The following is a 21,923-nucleotide window of genomic DNA, read 5'->3' on the forward strand; positions in this document are numbered from 1 at the left end:
AATTTTTCTGGGAGTGGTAGGAAATATAAATAAATTATAAATATGCAAATAATCAGAGAACAGATTATAAATATATAAATAATTATAATATAATTACAAATTTCCAGGTAAGTAGGTAAGAGCGTGCTGGCTGCCCAGGTAGCATCTGCACTGAAGGGAGACTGGCTGAGACCGGCTGGCAAGCTGCTGCCTGCGGGCCAAATATAACCTGCCTCTTGTTTGTAAATAAAGTTTTACTGCAATACAACCACACCCAACTATTTATTGACTGTCTATTAGACTAATTGTTTACTCAACAGACTGTTGAGTAACAGTCCCTAACGCTGGCTGGAGAAATCGAGCAGGAGAGGGGAGGTAACTGCGCTGGCAGCACACCGGCGATGGCACAGTCACGGCCGCCACCACAGCCCGCCCAGCCCAAGCCAGTGGCCCAACCCCTACTCAGGGCACAAATTTGCTCCTATAGAAAAAAGTAAAATGGCATCCTCACTTCATACCCCAAATAAATTTCAGGTAAAGGCCCATGTATAAAAAGCAATACTTGAAAACTTTTAGGAGAAAACGTAAGAGAATGTCTTTATGACCTTACTGTTGGGAATGATTTAATAAACAAGAAACAAAATGCATGATATATTAAAGGAACTATTTGATAAATTAAATTACATTAAAATACCATAAATGAAGTTAAAATTCATGCCCCAAGCTTGGAAAAGAATTCTGTATTCCATATAACTGACAAAGAATTAGTATTCAGAATACATAGAAGGAATACATAGAGAATTCCTACACTTGATAAGAAAAAGAAGCAATCCAATAGAATAGAAAAGGAAACCTGAATGGCCAACGAATATAGGAAAAGATGCTCAACCTCAAAGATAATGAGGAAATGCAAATTAAACCACGTTAACTCCATTTCATATCTGTCTGGCAAATCGCAGTTGGACAACAGACACCTTTCTAATGACAGGCTGTGCAGCATTAAGGGCTTCACATGGAGGAAGTCTCTCAAGTCCCAAACATCCGTTAGGAATTCCTCTCACCCAGTTGTGATATCCGAGGCACACAGAGTGTGGGCCCCCTGCCCCGAGCTCACAGCTGCCACCCCAGGCTGCTGTTCTGGTTAAATAGGAATCTTCCGTGTTGGCAACGGGAGTATAAATTGGTACAATTGCTTGGGAGAGCAATTTATCAATCGCTATTAAATCTGAAGATGCACATCCCCTGAATTCAGCAATTCCACACAGAAACAATGGTTGCTTTTTAATGTAACACTGAAGTAAAAGGATGCAACTGCTCGTGGCTAAGGGCGGCTTAGGGCATGCACTGACCAGGTCCCACGTGGGTACCCCAAGGACTGAGAGAACCTACACCCTGGGCTGAAGGAAGCTCTGCCGAGAAGCTCTCATAGAACATGCTGAAGACACATGCATAAGTGTTCACTGCGGCCTTGAGTTCAGGGTAGGAAGTTGGAAATCACCTAAGATGCCCATTCACAGAGAAATGGCTAAATAAATACTTAAGCCATACAGCTGAGCACTAAATGGGAACTAAAATGAAGGGCCCAGATCTACATGAATCAACATTACCATGTCTCGGAATATAAAGTGCATGGTAAAAATAATACTATTTATTATTAAAACAGAATATTCTGTTATTATAAAAACAGAATACTATTTACCACTGTGTGACTGTAGCCATGGTGGAAAACCATGCCTGCGACAGAGCCGGGGAGGGGTGAGCCCAGAGGCTGCGGGTGGGTGGTGCCCCTCCGCGTGTGGTTCTGACATACTTCCTGCGGGTCATTTAAGTTCGTACCAGCCGGTGTGGCCGCGGGTCACTGTCCTCTCCTCACTCCTGTGCGCCTCGGCACCTCGCGTCCTGGCGCCTGCGGGGGGCTTGCGGTCGGGCCTGGGGGGCGCGGGTGCCGGCGAGGGAGCGGCCGGCTGGTGACCGGGTCCCGGGAGACACGTGTAGACGAGGCCCTTAGAGGACCACCGAGCAGGGGCAGCCGTGGGGGCAGCCGCGGGGGAGGAGGCAGCGGGCCCGGCCCGGGGCACACGGCCGGCCTCCGCCCCCAGCAAGGCCCCAGCTAACAAGCCCACCTCGGCCACGCCCTGCAACCTGCCCACGCCTCCGCCCTCTCTCAGCCTAGACAAGCACCCTTAGCTCCCCGGCAAGAGGCCACGAACGCGAGTCCCGGGGGCGCAGGGCCCCCCACGACCGAAACCAGCGCTATCATTCTGTGCCCAGATGTGTGACCATGCCGAGGCACTTCGGACATTTATTTTAAAACATACACTTTAAGATGTGTATGTGCTCAAAGAAGTGTCTCCTTTTTCTCTCTGGTTCCTTGATGTGTTGCAGCCAAATGGGGTCTTGAACCCAGAAAGAAAAGGAGGAAGGCTCGGGGGAAACAGGGAGCCTGCCCAACAATGAGGTCTCCGAGTAAAGGCAAATCAACAGATTACCTGACTCAATGGAGTACTTGGGGCAACAAACTAAAAGGGTGTGATAGCTCTGATGGAGCACTTGGAAAAAAAATATAAAAAACTATGTAAGGGAAAAACATGGCAATTGTCTCCAAAAAAAATTAAGAGGAGATAAAAAGAAAAAATACATAATTATAATACACTACTTGGCTTTGTGACAAATTATATTTATGGGATAATAATATAAACAATACTTAGTTATTAAGTTAAAATTGCGCCATGAATACATTGGGAGAATGGTGTTCAGGAAAACAAGGCATAGGGTAGGAGAGCTAAATCTTCATCTACTATAACCAGAGGTCAATAGGTAATTTCTCAAATTGATAAAGCAAAATTTGTAATACAAATAAAATATGGAGCTAAACAACAGAAAATACAGCTAGAACTCTGGAGGACTGTTGGTACCTGGTCATCCATATATATCTCTGTATATCTCTTTTTCCCAGTATGTGAGCCATGAATGAGTCATGAATGTAACTAGTCTTTAACAAGAAAAATAGAACAACTGAATAGAAAGGAATAGAATAGAAAGTGTCAACACACACAGTGTGTTAGTCAGGGTTCTCTAGTGAAACAGAACTGGCAGGAGAGATCTAGTAAATAGGAGATTTATAAAGGTGTCTCACACAACCATGGGCAGGAAGAGTCCAAAATCCGCAGGGCAGGCTGTGAAGCTGGCGGCTCCGATGAAGGGTCTGGATGAACTCCACAGGAGGCTCGCTGGCTGAAGAAGCAGTGAAAAAGTCTCTCTTCTTCCTTAAAAGTCTTCAACTGATTAGATTATCTCCACTGCAGGAGACACACCTTAGTTGAGCACAAATGTAATCAGCCACAGCTGCAATCAACTCACTGATAATTTAATACACCAGCCTTCTGGTTTATTAACCAGCCAGGAAGTATGTCTGCCTGACCACACAACTTGGCACCATCCCTTGGCCAAGTTGACACAAGAACGTAACATCACAGTCCACCCCTTATCAACCTGGCAGCTAGACACATCACCTTGAAACATGCTTAATTTCCAGATACAAGACAAAAACAGACATGTTTCACTTAACAATACTCAACTGTCCTGTGTACAACTGGAAATGCACTGCATCTCTCCAGAACTGGGTACAAGTCCTAAGGTGACATTCACTCTTAAACTTCACATCCTATGACTTAAGTTATGTGATACTATAAATGTCACATGAATAATACAACTTGTGTCATATGATGAGAGGAAAACAAGGTATTTGCTTATGTACAAATGCAAACACACTCAAAACGGGGAGGAAATATTCATGCAATCAGAGTCCTCATTTCTGTAACTGGTCGTAGTTCATATTTATCTCTACCTTCTTCTACTACCCATTCCATGTTCCCTTTATCCTCAGCAAGCACTTCCGTTGGCAATGGTTCTTTGTCAGGTGAGATGACCCAGGTTTTCATTCCTGATGTTTTGAGCCATTGGTAGTCCTACCTGGACTGGGTTGTTGCAGTTTTCCATTGACTTTAATCACAGGTCACGGTAGCACTAAGAGACGACCTAGGGGATCTCCTATATTCCAGGAAAACTCTTCTTTAACTCCATTATGTAGTTGTGGTCCTATTTCCCCCTTGGCAATCAGGATCAATCACCCCAGAGAGAACGGTAGTCCCCCTTCTTGCCTGCTGATTCCGTGGCATGAAAAGCCCAAAGTGGCCAGGTTGCTGTCTTAACTTCCAGTTCAGTGGAATCATTGCTGTGTCTCCTGGAAGGAGCACTCCTCCTTTTGGAACTAAGACTTGTAGACCAGCAGAGCTTAAAGTTTCAGGGACAGGAAGCAAAAAGTTTCCTAGTGGATCACTAGGGATAATAGTGAGTGGTGCCACTCCCACTTCCACCCCTTGGTTCCTGGACCCATGGATCCTGGCTATGGGGGAAACAGCACCATACAGTGGACACTGATTCAGAGCATACACAGCTTCCTGGAGAACAGTAACCCAGCCCTGCAAGGTATTGCCACCTAGTTGGCACCGTAATTGGGTCTTCAAAAGGTCATTCCACCGTTCTATCAATCCAGCTGCCTCTGGATGATGGGGAACATAGTATGGCCAGGGAATTCCATGAGCATGTGCCCATTCCCACACTTAATTTGCCATGAAGTGGGTTCCTTGATCAGAAGCAATGCTGTGTGGAATACCATGACAGTGGATAAGGCATTCCGTAAGTTCATGGATGGCAGTTTTTGCAGAAGCACCGTGTTCAGGGAATGCAAACCCATAGCCAGAGTGCTGCCCCTTCCATTAAGGGAGTGGTCCAATCTAATCGACCTGCCACCAGGTAGCCGGCTGGTCACATCAGGGAATAGTGCCATATGGGGGACTGAGTGTGGGTCTCTGTTGCTGGCAGATTGGGCACTCAGCAGTGGCTGTAGCCAGGTCAGCCTTGGTGAGTGGAAGTCCATGTTGCTGAGCCCATGCATTCCCTCCATCCCTACCATAATGACCACTTTGCTCATGAGCCCATTGGACAATGGCAGGAGTGGCTAAGGAAACAGGCTGACTGGCATGCACAGAACAGGTCATCTTATCCACTTGATTATTAAAATCTTCCTCTGCTGAAGTCACCCTCTGGTGTGCATTCACATAGGACTTCATGTTTTTAGCCCACTTAGAAAGGTCTAGCCACATATCTCTTCCCCAGACTTCTTTGTCAGCAATTTTCCAATCATGCGCCTTCCAAGTCCCTGACCATCCAGACCATTAGCAACAGCCCATGACTCAGTATACAAACGCACCTCTGGCCAGTTCTCCTTCCAAGCAACATGAACAACCAGGTGCACTGATCAAAGTTCCACTACTGGGAGGATTTACCCCCAGAATGGGGTTGGGGTGCTGTCACTGTCCACTTCTGGGTGGTCCATGCATACTGTGCACAACCATCTGTAAGCCAGATCCGAGTTTTCTCTTCCTCAGTCAATTCACTGTAAGGAACTCTCCAAGAGGCCATAGCTCTGGTCAGGGAAAGAGAAGGCACTGTGGCGGGAGTGAAGGCCATTTCCTCATGTAACTTAACTTGTACCTTCAAGACCCACTCTGGTCCTATCTCATATATACTCTTTCCATTTTATGATGGAGTGCTGCTGTGCATGCCCCTTTATGGCTTGGTCGGTCAGACAATACTCAGCTCAAGATAGGCAACTCAGGTCTCATGGTAACTTGGTGGCCCATGGTTAAGCATTCAGTCTCTACTAAGGCCCAGCAGCAGGCCAAAAGCTGTTTCTCAAAAGGAGAGTAGTTATTTGCAGCAGATGGTAAGGCACTGCTCCAAAATCCGAAGGGTCTGCGTTGTGATTCTCCTATAGGGGCCTGCCAAAGGCTCCAGACAGCATCTCTCTTTGCCACTGACACTTCCAACACCATTGGATCTGCTGAATCATACGGCCCAAGTGGCAGAGCAGCTTGTACAGCAGCCTGGACCTGTCACAGAGCCTCCTCTTGTTCCGGTCCCCATTCAAAATTAGTAGCTTTTCTGGACACTCAATAAATGGGCTGGACTAGCACACCCAAATAAGGAATACGTTATCTCCAAAATCCAAAGAGCTCAACTAGGCATTGTGCCTCTTTTTTGCTTGTAGGAGGGCCAGATGCAGCAACTTATCCTTCACCTTAGAAGGGATATTTTGACACGCCCCATACCATGGACATCTAGAAATTTCACTGAGGTGGAAGTATTTTTGTTGGATTTATCTTCCATTCTCTGACATGCAAAGCCTTACCAATAAGTCTAGAGTAGTTGCTACTTCTTGCTCACTAGTTCCAATTAACATGATATCATCAATACAATGAATCAGTGTGATGTCTTGTGGGAGGGAGAAACAATTAAGGTCCCTGCGGAGAAGATTATGACATAGGGCTGGAGAGTTGATATACCCCTGAGGTAGTACAGTGAAAATATATTGCTGACCTTGCCAGCTGAAAGCAAACTGTTTCTGGTGGTCCTTACTAACAGCTATTGAGAAAAAAGTGTTTGTCTGATCAATAGCTGCATTCTAGGTACCAGGAAATGTGTTGATTTGCTCAAGCAATGATACCACATCTGGAACAGCAGCTGCAATTGGAGTCACCACCTGGCTGAATTTACAATAATCCACTGTCATTCTCCAAGACCCATCTGTTTTCTGCACAGGCCAAATAGGAGAGTTGAACGGGGATGTGGTGGGAATCACCACCCCTGCATCCTTCAAGTCCTTAAGAGTGACAGTAATCTCTGCAATCCCTCCAGGAATCTGGTATTGCTTCTGATTCATTATTTTTCTAGGCAAAGGCAATTCTACTGGCTTCCACTTAGCCTTTCCTACCATAATAGCCCCCACTGCACGAGTTAGAGAGCCGATGTGGGGATTCTGTCAGTGCTGAGTATGTCAATTCCAATGATGCATTCTGGAACTGGGGAAATAACTACAGAATGGGTCCAGGGACCCACTGGATCCACTGTGAGATGGACATGAGCTAAAACTCCACCGATCACCTGATTTCCATGAGCCCCCACTCTGACTGGTAAACCAGAGTGACATTTTGGGTCCCCTGGAATTAATACCACTTCTGAACCAGTGTCTAATAATCCCTGAAATATTTGATCATTTCCTTTTCCCCAGTGCACAGTCACACTGGTATAAGGTCATAGGTCTCCTGGGGGAAGGCTTAGAGGAAGGTTAACGGTACATTTTGGGCAGTGTAACATGGTCCTTCCCCAACAGTACTCGGCCCTCCCCTTCATTCAAGGGGCTCTGGGTCTGTAAACTGTCTCAAGTCTGGAAATTGATTAAGGGGCTGTGACTCTCTGCTGTTTGTAATTCAAGTTAGCCTTCTGTCTACTTGACCTAGAACTCTTTTGTTTATACAGCTTGAATACGAATTTAGTAGACTGTCCATCTACTGTACTTCTAGGTACCCCATGTTCTACCAGCCACCACCACAAGTCTCTGTAAGTGAGATTATTTTGACTGCTGCTTTGAGTCTGTTGTCCGTTATGGTGGCCCACCTCATCTATGGTGATTAACTGTAGCCACCTGGCTTCTGCCAGCTCAGCATCCGGTCATCCCCATTGTGTTTAAGGATTCCAGCTCAGTGATAGCAGTTCCCACAGTAATATCTGCTCTACAGAGAAGGGCGACTACACAGCTCTTCAGGGATGGTAGAGCGAGTATCATGAATTTATTTCTCAAGGTGAAAGACGTGTCTTCTGGACATTCCTGGGGAATATGAGCACGCTTTCCATGAAAAATCCACTCTACCATTCCAAACTCTCTAAGCCACTGGATCCCCTCATCTCCATTATACCAGGGAAGTTCTGGCATTTCAACCTCAGGTAATGTTGGCCACTTTTGATCCATGTTTCAGCCAACCATCCAAACAAACTGTGGATGCCTTCTCTAACCCCTTAATCTATAACACTGAATGCAGAATCTCTGCTTAGTGGGTCCATTATCAATAAATTCAGCTTGATCCAACTTTATATTCCTTCCACCATTATCCCAGCCCCTTAATGTCCATTCCCGCACATATTCCTCTGATTTCTGTCTATATAGTCTGGAAAACTCATGAAGTTCTTTTGGAGTGTAGTGTCAATGTCATCATCATTATTTATCAATTTTTACACTGTCTCAGTATGTATAAGACCTTTATTTAAAATGTTACTGGAATAGAACTGTGAACACCAGTGTGAGCACTAACCAGCTGTGTTGCTTTTCCCCTCTCTGGGCCTTAGTTCAGCTTCTTTAAAATGGAATCGTTTATGTCTTCAGAGCCTGTTCTGGCTCAAAGGCTCAAAGGGGGCAGTGACTCGCCTAGCTGGCTTTGGACTCCTGCCCCTGCCCCAACCCAATTCCTACTCCATTTATTGGATTCATTTATACCACATGCCATAAAATTAGATTCCATCCATGCAATTTATTTTATAAGGGTATTGTGATGACTTTAATTCAAGCAGATTAAAAAATGTTTTTCAAGTTGTTATGGTTTGAAGTTGTCTGTACCTCAGAAAAGATCATGTTCAGAGAAGACCAGCTACTCCATTAGGTTTAACCCAGTAGGAACCCAAAAGGTCCCTGTTGTGGTGGGGGGGCCTTTGGACTAAGTGGTTTCCGTTGAGATGTGACCCGTTTCATTCAAGGTGGGTCTTAATTCTCTCACTGGAGTCCTTTACAAGAGGATAAAAGGCAGATGAAACTATGCGGGACAACAGCGAAAAGAGAGAAACCCACACAGGAGTTCAGAGAGGAAGCCAGTGCAGCCAGAAGCTGGAAGTAACAGAATCGGGGAAAGGAGGGAGAGACCAGCCGACGTCACATGCACCTTTCCACACGACAGAGGCATCTGGGGGGGCAGCAGCCTTTCTTCAGCAGAAGGTACCATCTGGAAGATGCCCTGATTTAGACATTTTTCATGCCCTTAGAATTGCAAACTTGTAGGTTTACTTGTAACACCCATTGTAAAAGCCAACCCATTTCTGGTATATTGCATTTTAGCAAAACAAAGCACCACAATAAAGGATATCGTGTTTCCTTGTTATGTTGTATATAATGAATTAATGAAGTCACAATAAGTATCAAATCCGACTTAAAACAACAAGTTTTGTTTTAAAACTAAATGATCATTTAAGGAATTTATGATTTTCACTGGGAAAACACATTTAAAATCAAATCAAGAGTAGGCAGTATTTTTACATATTCTGTTTGTTCCTTATGAAATATGCAAAACTTCTTTAGGTAGACATACCTTCTGAAAAGGTAATACCTTCTAAAAAGGTAACTTTCTAACCTAAGCTATTTACGCATGTTCTAGACGCATTGCTTAGAATTTAAATAAATATATACAGAAGAAGAATGCACATTTACTTTGGAAGATACTGATTCCCTCAGCCAGCTCCTTCTTTGAATTAGAATCAACGTCCCCATACATTAGCATGGTCTTGTTGCCTCAGTTGCTAATGACAACTGTGTGTACTGTATGAAGAAAAACGATACCTTTGGGAGAGGAATGCTTAGAAATATGATACCCCAGGAATAATAAACCCCAGGAATACTAAAGCTGCACTGTTTTCCCAACCCCTACACTTATAAAAGTTTAATTAAATTCTATAAAAATGTTTCCCTAATCCAATTTCCAGGCTGAAATCCCTACTCCTTAAAATCTAATATTTAAAGTCTGCTAGGAATTTAGGCCCAACAATCTACTCCCCATATTCAGATTAAAGCATCTTTCCTTTGGTCTGAACTATTTTTGTGATGTGGCTGGGAGGGGAAGGTGGGAAATGAATGCTGCTGAGGATAAGAAAACTGATGCCTGATTTTGTTTTTCTTCCTGGGTACTATTTTGGGTATTATTTATACTTATTTTCAGAAAGGAAATTTAGATGCAAAAAGGTTATGTGACTTTCTCAAGTAAACAACTGGTCAGTACTGGGGACCGAGGTGATCTCCAAGTCCCGGTTGTTGCAGCACATCACCCCCGGCAGTGACCCGGCAGCCAGGGAAGAGAAGAAAGCGCTTCTGCCTGGGGATACAAATGACGACACAACACTCAAGCACTGTAAATTAAATACCTGAAACAGCCCTCTCACTGGAAACAACTTAAAATTATAATGAAATATAAAACTATATTTTAAAATGCATTACTGAGTGGGACTGTATGATGTAAAAGCAAGGACTCCTCCAAGGTCAAAAACAAAGGGAAAGCAGGGATTCAGAGAGGAAAGCAGAAGACTAGAGCTGTTCTGACCCCAAAGGCCCCTTGAGCAGAGATGCTCCAGCAGGCACAAGGCACTCTGGGCGGTCTGCACCCCTAACAAGGCAGCCCCCATGACACCTTCTGGGATGGCCGGGGTAAAGTCAGGTCTGCTCCGTGGGGGCCTAACAGGGCATCACCAGGACCCAAAGAGCTACCCCTCTCTGAACAGGAAATAAACCTGCGCCCCAGAAAAGGCAGGAAGGAAACTTCTCTCACTGCGATTCTAAGTGGAAGGGGAAAATATCCCGTTAGAGTTCATAATCACAAAGTAATCCTTACATGGATTTGAGACTAAAATCTAACTACAATGTAGTCTAAAAAACCGCAAATTAAGAACGCAAATTGTTCTCAGATTCTCCCAAGGTCCCTGGAAAAAGTATAACAAAACTTCCCTGGAACAGTTCAACTTCAACACAAGCCTCAAAGAATTTTTATGATTTCAAGTATAAGGAATATGTGCTCATGTTAACAGTCACAATACATGAAATGAAAGGAAGCACTGTGAGCAAAAATAATAAAGAGCGGACTCAGAACCACAAAGACAGCATACACTGGATAAATCAGGCACAAAATATAAGTCTGTCACATATTTTTAAATAAATAAATAAACAAATAAATAAATGCATCCAGAAATATTAGAATGGATCAGAGAAGGTTAAAAAAAAATGAACAAATAAGTTAGAAATAGAACCAAATAGGATTTCTAGAAGTAAAATGTTTAATCATGGAGGTTAAATATTTTTCGTTGGTTAAAATCCAATAGATGGATGGGATTAGCAGCAGATTACACACGGGTGAAAACAGAACTAATGGACTGGAAGATGAGTCTAAAGGAATTACTGAAAAACTAGTACAGAGATATAGAGTTAGGAATATGAAAAAAGATATATGAAATATGGAGGATAGTATAAGGAATTGTCTAAATATCAGGAAATCTAGAAGGACAGAAGAGAATTAACAGGGAATAGTTTAAGAGAAATTGACCATCTATCTCAGTGTGAGATGTTAACACACTTCTCTAAGGAATAGATCAACTGGATAAAATCTGAAAAAAATACAGTTTATTTAAAACACACAATTAACAAGCTTAATCTAATGAGTATTTACATAGAACATCATAGCTAACACTTGGAACACTTACTTTTGCCAAACACACATGAGTGCCAGAACAAAGTCCATCACTCTTTATAGGAATACAAAAAATCCAACACACAACAACATAAAATTCAAACTCTTTGACATGCAAGCAAAAATTATGAGGCATGCAGAAAGAAGTAGAAAAATATGACACATACCACAAGAAAAATCAGTCAACAGAAATAGACCCAGACATGACAAAGATAATGAAATTAGCAAAGACCTTAACACAGCTGTCATAAATATAATAACTGTGCACAGGATGTAAAGAAAAACATGAACTGAAAGAAGGAGAGAAATACATTTTTTAAAGAACAAACAGAATTTCTAAAGAAGAAAATTATAATGCCTGAAATGAAAAGTACAGGGTATGGGCTTAGGTGCAGGAAAAAAATCAGAGTCTGAAGGTACAGTAAAATCTATCCCAAAATAAAACATTTAGGGAAATTAGACCAAAAAACGAAGAGAGCAGTAGTGACCTATGGACAATACGAGGAAGTTTAGTACACATGCAACTGAAAGCCTAGAAAGAGAAGGGAGACAGTAAAAATAAGGGTACAAATTTTCCAACTTTGGTGAACACTATAAACCCATAGATCCAAGAAGGTTAACAAACTCCAAGCAGAATAAATATACCAAAGGTATGCCATGGTACTTTATAGTCAAAGTGCTGAAAAGACAAACAAAGAAACAAACAAAAAACAGTGATGAAGGGAAAATCTTGAAGGTGGTCAGATAAATAAAAAGGAAAATATTTATGGCTTTTTTGTATATATGTTTTTCACAAAGAAAAAGAAGGAAGAAAAGTCAATTGTGATGATAAAAAAATATTTAAGCCTTCTGGGTTTCCATATTCTGGAGCAGCCAGAAGGAGAACTGTGAGAGGGTCGACGGTGGCCCACGACAAACTCTGGGATCTGTCCTGTAACTATTTGTTGAAGAGTGCTTTGAAATTTATTGCTTTTCTATTTCTTCGCTTTGTATATATGTTATAGAGGAAATAAAAAAAAAAAGAAAAAAGCTTAAAATTAAAAAGATACCAAAGCACAGGAGTCCAGCACCACCCTACAAAATGCCGCTCTTCGGTGACTCAGTACAACCACCATTTAAAAAAACCTTTTTTAAAGACTGCCATTCTTAATCAATCATCCAAGAAAGGAAAATAAAGGGCTATACCTTCATAAAAAGAAAAAAAAAAGGGGGGGGAAGACACTTTCCATAGAGAAGAACAAAGAAATAAAATGAGATTGCACATCAGAAACCATTTTTAGGAATGTAGATTGAAAAAACCTATCAACTTAGAATTTATATCCAGGGAAAATATCTTTCAAAAATAAAAGCAAAATAAATATTTTTTTTCAGAAAAATAACAGCTAAAAATATTCATTGCTAGTAGCCATGTACTACAGGAAATATTAAAGGAAGTTTTTAAGTGGCAACAACAAAATAAAAAAAGAACTTTGGATCTATGTAGAATAAAGAACATTAGAAATAACAAGTTTGTGGGTTTTTTTCTAATCAGGAAAACTTTTTAAAAGAGAACTGATAGCTTACAGGGATAAAACATGTTATCGGGAGTATAATTTATGTAGAAATAAAATTTTGGCAATCAAAACATAAGGGCTAGAAGGGCAGAGATGGAAGCATATTGTTGTAAATATTTTATACGACCCACGCAGTTTCATAACATTATTTGAAGGCAGAACGTGATAACTTAGAGAAGTATATGTACACCCCAGAGCAACTTCTAAAAATAACAAAACAGGGTACACAGGCAGGTCAGAGGTACAATGCTCACTTCCATGCAGGAGACCTGGATTCCACTCCTGGACCATGCTCCTCTCCCCCTACAATGCGATGGTGGCTTAGTGACAGGATTCTCGCCTGCCATGCCTGGTGCTTGTCCATGCAAAAAAAAAAAAAAAAAAAATCTTCCCTCTCCCACAAAAATAATAATGAAAAAACAAAGGCATTGTCAAAAAAAGCCAATAGTGATACTAAAATGGAACACTGAAAATGTGCAAATAATGCAAAAGAAGGCAAGAAAAGAGGAAAAGGGGAAGAAAGAAAAGTCAGAACAAATAGAAAACAATAAGATTGTAGATATCTTAATAATATTGGATTGAAGAAGATTTTAAATGGCCTAAACACTCCATTTAAAAGGATCAATAGGAAATCTAAATAGTCTTGTAATTATTAACAACATTAAATCATTGGCTAAAAATCTTCTCACAAAGAAAATTTCAGACTTTCTTGGGATTCTTTTCTGGTGAGGTCTAACTAATATTCACAGAACAAATAATGATTCCAGTCTCACACCAGCTACTCCTGAGTAGAGAAAAAACACTCCAACTCATTTTATAAAACTAGTGTAATCTTGACACCAAAGCCAGATAATGATAATAAAAGAAAGGAAAATTATAGGTCAACCTTATTCATTAAAAGACGCAAAATTACTAAGCAAAATATTACCAAATAAAAAATCCAGCAATGTATAAAAAAGGTACAAAAAATCCCAAGTTAGGTTTATCTCAGGAATGCAATCAATAACATTAATCAATTACTAACATTAAAAAATTAATGTAATTTATCATACTGTCAGATTAGAGAAGAAAGTCATATTATCATTTCAATAAATTCATAAATATTGTTAAATAAAATTCCACTTCTGATCTTAAAACAACAAGTTTTATTCATAAGCTCAGAATAGATGAGAATGTACTTAGTCTGATAAAAAATAACTGAATAATAAACCTACAGGGCATACCTTGATTATAAAAACACACGACAAAGTATAAATAGAAAGAAATTTCCTCAGCCTAATAAAAGGCATCCATGACAAAACCCACAACGAACGTCCTACGTGGTGGTAAAAGGCTGAACGTTTTCTCCTGAAGGTCAGGAACTAGACAAGGAGGTTTGCTCTTGCCACTTTTATTCAGTAATATACTAGTGGTTCTAAGCAGAACAATAACAAGCATGCAGATTGGAAAGGAAGTAAAACTGTCTCTGTTTACTGACGACATGCTCTTGTACATAGAAAATCCCAAGAAATCCACTAGAAAACTAACAGAACTAACAAACGCATTCAGCACGGCGCCAGGATAGAGGATCAATGTATAATAACCAGTTGTCCTTAATATACACTAGCAATGAATAATCCATGAGTGAAAGTAAGGAAACAATTCCACTTACAATAGCATCAAAAAGAATAAGATACTTAGAAACAAATTTAACAAAAGAAGCACAAGACTTGTACACTGAAACTATCAAACATTATCTTTCAAATTAAAGGTCTAAATAAATGGGAAGATGTCATGCGTTCATGGACTGGAAGCCTTATTGCTGCTAAGACAGCAATACTCCCCAAACTGATCTACAGAGTCAGTGCAAATCCTTACCAAAACTCCAGCTGCCTACTTTGCAGAAACTGATAAGCGAATCCTAAAATTCATACAGGAATCCAAGGGATTCCGAACAGCCAAAACAATCTTGACAAGGAAGAGCAAAGATGGAGACTCACACTTTCCAGTTTCCAAACTGCCCTCAAAGTCTCAGTAATCAATGCAGTGTGGCACCGGCATAAGGATAGACATGCAATAAATAGGGCAGAAATAAGTGTTCATAATCAACCGTCACATTTATAATCACTTAAATTTTGACAAGGGTCCAAGACAATTATTGATGAAAAAATATCTCCTCAATTAATGGTGCTCGGACAACTGGTTAAACAGATGTAAACAGGGAAGCTGGTTCCTTCCCTCACATAACATAGCAAAACAAAGTCAAAATGGGCCAAGACCTACGATGAAGCTGAACGTGCTCGGATGAGCACATTCTTAAAGTTAACCCATTCCCGCTGGGCCTACACCATTGTAAGTAGGATCTTTTGGTGAGTAGGACTTTTCTTTTAATGCAATTGTATTCAGATATACTCACATACTATATAATCATCCAAAATGTACAAGCATTGGTTCACAATATCATCATGTAGTTGTGTATCCATCACCACAATTACTGAACATTTTCATACTCCCCCAAAATACATGTAAGACTCAAAATCAAAATAAAAAAGAACACTCAAAAGATCCCATGCCCCTTATCCACCCCAATTATTTATTTACTTTTATCCTTATTTTCTTACTCATCTGTCTATACACTAGGTAAAGGGAGTTTCAGCCACATGGTTTTCACAATCACACAGTCACACTGTAAAATCTACATAGTTATACAATCATCTTAAAGAATTACAGTTTAACAGTTTCAGGTATTTCCTTCTAGTTATTCTAATCCACTAAAAATTAAAAAGGGATATCTATATAATGCATAAGAAAAACCTCCAGGATAACCTCTTAACTCTGTGGGAAATCTCTCAGCCACTGAAATTTTATTTTGTCTAATTTCTCCCTTCTCCCTTCTGGTCAAGAAGGTTCCCAGCTCATCCTGGAAGTTCGGTCCCACATTGCCAGGGAGATTTACACCCCTGGGAGTCATGTCCCACAGAGGGCAGAGGGCAGTGAGTTCACCTCCGAGTTGCTTAGAGAGAGAGAGAGAGAGGCCACATCTGAGCAACAAAAGAGGTTCTCTGAAGGTGACTTTTAGGCATAATTATAAGTAGGCTTAGCCTCTCCTTTGCAGGAATAAGTTTCAAAGGGGTGAACCCCAAGATCAAGGGCTCGGCCTATTGAATTAGTTGTCCCCACTGCATATGAGAGTATCAGGAATTCCCCAGGTGGGGAAGTTTAATTTCCACATTTTTCCCCAGTCCCTCAAGGGGGCCAGTTTGAATATGTGCTGGCCCCCAGAAACCATGTCCTTTAATCTTCATTTGATAGTGCTGGCTGGAAGCATTTTGAGTGTTCCCATGGAGATGTGACCCACCCAATTGTGGGTGATAACTTTTAATCAGATAGCTTCCACAGCGGAGTTGTGACTCCGCCCATTAATCCTTTAAAAGAGGAAACATTTTGGAGACAGTCCCCGTTTTAGAGCCACAAGAAAGCCATAACAGAACACTGCAGAATCACAAAGCAGAGAGTCCACGAGCCAGTGACTTGGAGATGGAGGAAAATGTCTCCTGGGGAGCTCCATGAAACAAGAAGCCAGGAGAGAAAGCTGAGACCTTGCCACGTGCCCATCCAGCTGAGAGAAAAATTCTGAACTTCACTGACCTTTCTTGAATGAAGGTAACCTCTGGTTGGTGTCTTAATTTGGACATTTCTATAGACTTGTTTTAATTGGGATACTTCCTTGGCCTTAGAACTGTAAACTAGCAACTTACTAAATTCCCCTTTTTAAAAGCCAATCTATTTCTGGTATATTGCATTCTGGCAGCTAGCAAACTAGAACACAGAGCCTCTGTTCTAGTTTGCTAGCTGCCAGAATGCAACACACCAGAGATGGATTGGCTTTTAATAAAAGGGGATTTATTTTGTTAGTTCTTCAGAGGAAAGGCAGCTAACTTTCCACTGAGGTTCTTTCTTACGTGGAAGGCACAGGATGGTCTCTGCTGGTCTTCTCTCCAGGCCCCTGTGTTCCAACAACTTTCCCTGGGGTGACTTCTTTCTGCATCTCCAAGGACCTGGGCTGAGCTGCGAGTGCTGAGATGAGGAATGCCGAGCTGCTTCGGCTGTGCTACACTGCGGTCTCTCATTTAAGCACCAGCCAATTAAGTCAAACGTCACTCACTGCAGCAGGCACGCCTCCTAGCCGACTGCAGATGTAATTAGCAACAGATGAGGTTCACGTACCATTGGCTTATGTCCACAGCATCAAAACGAGCTATGCTCACCTGGCCAAGTTGACAACTGAATCTAACTAACCCACTCTGCAAATAATTTTTTCTTCTCTACCCAAATTACTCTGGGATATATCAGGGCATCACACTAAACTGGACAAACCAACAAGATCTCATTCCTTATTCAAGGTTCCATGTAATGATAGTGTTTGAATAAACTGACCATACAAGTTAAATTATATAGTGTGGCTACAGAAAATATAAATTTTGCACCAAATAAAAATCTCTTCCTTTGGTCGGCGGGTAGGATCTTTTTTATTTTTTAACAATTAGGAAAGTTGTGCTCTTCTTTTTTATATGTAAGTATGTTTTTTACTGACAAATCTTCAAACACATACAGCCCATACATGGTGTGCAATCAGTGGCTCACAATTCCATCAAGTAGTTGTGTATTTCTCACCATGATCATCTCTTAGAACATTTGCATCTCTCCAGCAAAAAGAAAGAAAAAACAAAAACTCATACATCCCCTACCCCTTACCCCTCCCTCTCATTGACCACTAGTGTTTCCATATAGCCAATTTATTTTACCCCTTATCCCCCATTATTTATTTATTTTTATCCATAATTTTTACTCATCTCTCATTAGACACAGGTTTCACACTCACACATCTCAAGTTAAGGTGTGGCCCACCTCATCCAGGACACACCTCAGTCCTTCACTGGAGTCCTTTAGAAGAGGATGAAAGCAGAGAGCCAGCGAAGCTGAGAAAGAAAGCACAGAAAGCGCAGCCAGAGCCTGGAAGCACAGGAACCCGGGACACCGGGACACTACCCTGTGCCACGCATGTGACAGAGGATCCCACGCTGGCCAGGAGCTGGGCTCCGGCGTCGCCTGTGGATGCCTCGATCTGGGCATCTTCATGGCCTCAGACCTAGGAGCTTCTAAGTTAATAACTCCCCATGGTAAAAGCTGACCCACTTCTGGTATATTGCATTTCCACAGGTTTAGGAAACTAAACAATGCTTAAATGCACGAGCCAAAATTATAGAACTCTTTAAAGAAAACGTAGGTGTAAATCTCCATAAGCTTGAATTAGGCAACGCCTTTTCGGACATGACACCAAAATCACAAGCAACTAAAGAGAAAATAGATCAACTGGACTTCATCAAAATACCTCTGTGCTTCAAAGGACAGCATCAAGAAAGTGAAAAGACAACCCACAGAATAGGAGAAAGTTTTGCAAATCATATATCTGGTAAGTCAAATATATCCAGAAAATATAAAGGACCCTTACTACTCAATAATAAAAACTACAAGTAACCTAATTAAAATTGGCAAAGGATCTGAATTTTTCCAAGGACATACAAATAGCCAACAAGCTTATAAAAAGATGTTAAATGTCATTAGCCGTCAGAGAAATACAAATCTGAACCACAGTAAGATACTACCTTATATCCTCTAGGATGGCCATAATCAAAAAGGACAAACAGCAATCATGTCGATGAACTTGTGGTGAACTGGACCTCACATGCCGCTGGTGAAAATGTTAAACAGTGAAGCTGCTTTCGCAGACAGCACAGTATAACATAATAATACGACACAGTATTTCTACTCATAGGTACTTATGCAAGAGAAATTAAAACATACATCCTTGCAAAAATTTGAGTACAAATGTTCATAGCAGTACACTAGCCATAATAGCCAAAAACTGGAAGCAACCAAATGTCAATCAACTGGTGAATGGATACATAAATGTGGTATATACATGAAACGGGATATCGTTTGGCCATAAAAAGGAATGAACTGTTATTTGATATGCTACAACTTGCATAAGCCTCAAAAACATTATGCCAAGTCAAAGAAATAAGTCACAAAAGACCACAAATTCTACAGTTTGGTTTATATACAATGTCCAGAATAGGCAAATCTGTAGAGACAGAAGTAGATCAGGGGGTGCCAGGAGCAGATAGAGGAGAAATAGGGAGTGATGCCAATGAGTGCCAGATTTTTCTGGTGTGATGACAATGTTTTGGAATCAGTGGTAATGGTTGCACAACCTTTTGCATATACTAAAAACTACTGGATTGTACAATTATAAAATGTACATTTTATGGCTTGTGAATTATATCTAAAATATTTTTAAATAATGAACTACAGAACAAATTTTTAATGCTTTTGAAAAATACGAAGAAAGCTTGATGTCAACTTTTTAGAGATGTGACGTGTATAATCAGACTTGCAAATTTGTCTGATATTTTGGGGATTTTTCATTATCTTAATAATCTCATGCAAGGAAAAATACAATATTTTTTCAATGGGAGATGATATCAAAGAGCAAAGACAAAAATTAGAAACTTGAGAAAACAAAGTTTCTACAGATTATTATATCATGTTCCCCAACCTGGCAGTGGTCAGTGAAATAAGTAATTAACTCAACACATCTGCAGAAAGTCGTGCCTGAGCCTCTTACCATTTGATAGAATATTGTGAATTTTATTTTGCTTCAAAAAAAGACCAACGTTCAGGAAACTCATCGATCCAGAATCTTTTTTTTTTTCATCAAACCATATTCAATTTAACTACAATTTGCAGGACATATAAATTGGGACTGACTACTAATGAAGAGTTCAGGATGAATTTTGAAAATATGCTTCATTTTGAATAACAGTTAAAAATGATTACCCTGAGTGTGCTGAAATGCTTTAAAATGTCTTCCTCCATTCCCATCAATACACCTCTGGGAGACTGGCTTCTCTATTGTGATTGTCGTTGAAACGAAACATGCAGTCAACATACAGACTGTATCTGTGAGTAGCGTTGCCATAGATTAGGTAATTCACAAGTAAGAAGCAAGGTCATTTGTCACATTAAACACTTGAAATATTCATATATTTGGTGTTTGTTCAAAGGGTACACATAGACATTTAAGGTGAGGAACTGCTATTTCATTCAGAACTTTTTGTTTAGTTCCAAAGTGGAAAGATAAAAAGTTTAATACAGATTCTTTACATTAATTATCTAAACAAGAACTTTTAATTAATAATGTATACAATTTTGTAATTCTTTCTGCATGTTTTCTCTGGTTATATTTATTGAAATGTAATTTGATGTCTGTTGAATCTAATAATAAAAATCCTTTTAAGCCTGTGCAATTCTTCACATGCATTTTAAAAATCTTATTTTGCAATGGAATGTACACTACGCATCGGACGGTTAAGAGTCCATGGCACAATCATAGGTAAGAGCTTCTGCCCCAAAGCACGTCTTAGAATGTGTTCGAGGAGACATATGCACGAATATTCATAGCCTTGATTTGTAACTGCAAAAAACAAAAACAACTTCCTAAAAGTCCACTAAGAGAAGAATGGATGAATAAAGTCTGTAATATTCATACAGTGGAATACTATATAGCAGTAAAGTCAATGAATAGTTACACACATAAATAAATCTCAAACATAATACTGAGCAAAAGAAGCTTCTCACTGGCATATATTTGTCATGACTCCAAACATGCACAACCAAAAAGTTTATTACTCAGCGACGCAAACAGATGCAGCGCGGCCGTAGGGAAAGCACAGCTCTGCCGTCCTTAGCACCGGCTCGGCCGCTTCTGGGCTGGGGGAGAGGAACGAGGGGACACGTTAGGTCATATTCTTTTAGCTGATGTTAATGTGCCCTGGTGCGTGCTGCATTATTATTCTTTATACTTTGAGCATGTCATTCCTGTTCATCTAGTCAACATTTTTTATATAATTACAAATGTTAAGAAGACATAACTTGGCTGTGCTGGCCTTCGCCCCTCCTCACCTGGCTTGGCCTGCAGTGGTCACTGCTCCTCATCTAGACCATTCTGCGCTAATCACGCAAAGACCAATGGGTGGTGCACCCGACATCCAAACGGGCAGCCAAAAAAGCAAAGAAAACTCCAAACCAAGTGAGGTGCTTCTTATTTCTTAATCTCTACAAGGAGGGAAACTAAAGGAATTGGGAGGAAAGCTCACATGAGCAGCTCTAGGAAACGAGCACTGATTGGTTTCCTGCCACTTGCTAAGTCTACAGCTCTGAACACCCGCAGAATGCAGGGAACCACCCAAGTGCAGTCAGGCCCAGAGAGGCACGGGCGTCCCCGCTCCGCCCTCTGCCCCCAGCCCCGACACAGGCCTGCTCCTCACAGCCTCTCTCCCTCCAGGAGGCACCTCTATGCAGGCCACCTAGTGAGACATCGCAACGTAAAAAGAGAATGTCCATTCATTTAAAACTATTTATTAGGTGGCTTTCCATGCTATTAAGAAGTAATCTTTTAAAAAATCATATTTTTTGAATAGCACACCAAGACATTTGTAGTGTGGTCTTTGCCTAAACTGAGTATAAAACCTGTTTCTATACTTGACTAGGTGGTATATGGCCTAATAAAATAGACATAAGAACAGAGTTCTGAAATCCACAGAAATTGAGAAAAGGATATTGTTGGAAAACAGAATTATCTGAAAAAATTTTAATTGCAGGTAAAGTGAAAAGTCTGAAGTACAACTCTGAACGTCCTTGACATGAGAAAAGTGAACAAACCCTGAAAAGACAGTCAATTTAATGGGAGGAACAGAAAGGAGTAAAGAAAGGTTAGAGACAGATACGGAGAAAAGCAGAAAACAGAGCTGGATGTACAAAAGGAGGACGCTTCATTAATCCATTTAACATCCTGGAGAAAGCAGGCATGAAATGTGACAAGTGTGAAAACACAGACATAATCAATTTGGACCCCCAGGAGGTCTGAGATGCAGTGTCACATAAGGGGGCACGGACG

At 40.8% G+C, this 21,923-nt stretch overlaps 1 protein-coding gene across 9 annotated transcripts in view; it reads right to left on the reverse strand.

Moving 5' to 3' along the window:
* The window catches only part of SLC41A2 (solute carrier family 41 member 2), a 214,804-nt gene that overhangs the window by 59,333 nt on the left and 133,548 nt on the right, over positions 1–21,923 (reverse strand). The window contains exon 11 of one of the 9 annotated variants that reach the window (XM_077111888.1): positions 2,629–3,213. The exons of the other annotated variants lie outside the window; for them this stretch is intronic. Within the exon in view, the coding sequence (XP_076968003.1) occupies positions 3,112–3,213 (102 nt within the window). The 3' untranslated portion in view covers positions 2,629–3,111. Of the gene's footprint in view, positions 1–2,628; positions 3,214–21,923 lie in introns of those variants that run through there. 9 annotated transcript variants of the gene reach the window in all.

Source organism: Tamandua tetradactyla, chromosome 7, assembly GCF_023851605.1.
Source record: "Tamandua tetradactyla isolate mTamTet1 chromosome 7, mTamTet1.pri, whole genome shotgun sequence".
In the NCBI taxonomy this organism is placed as follows: Eukaryota; Metazoa; Chordata; class Mammalia; order Pilosa; family Myrmecophagidae; genus Tamandua; species Tamandua tetradactyla.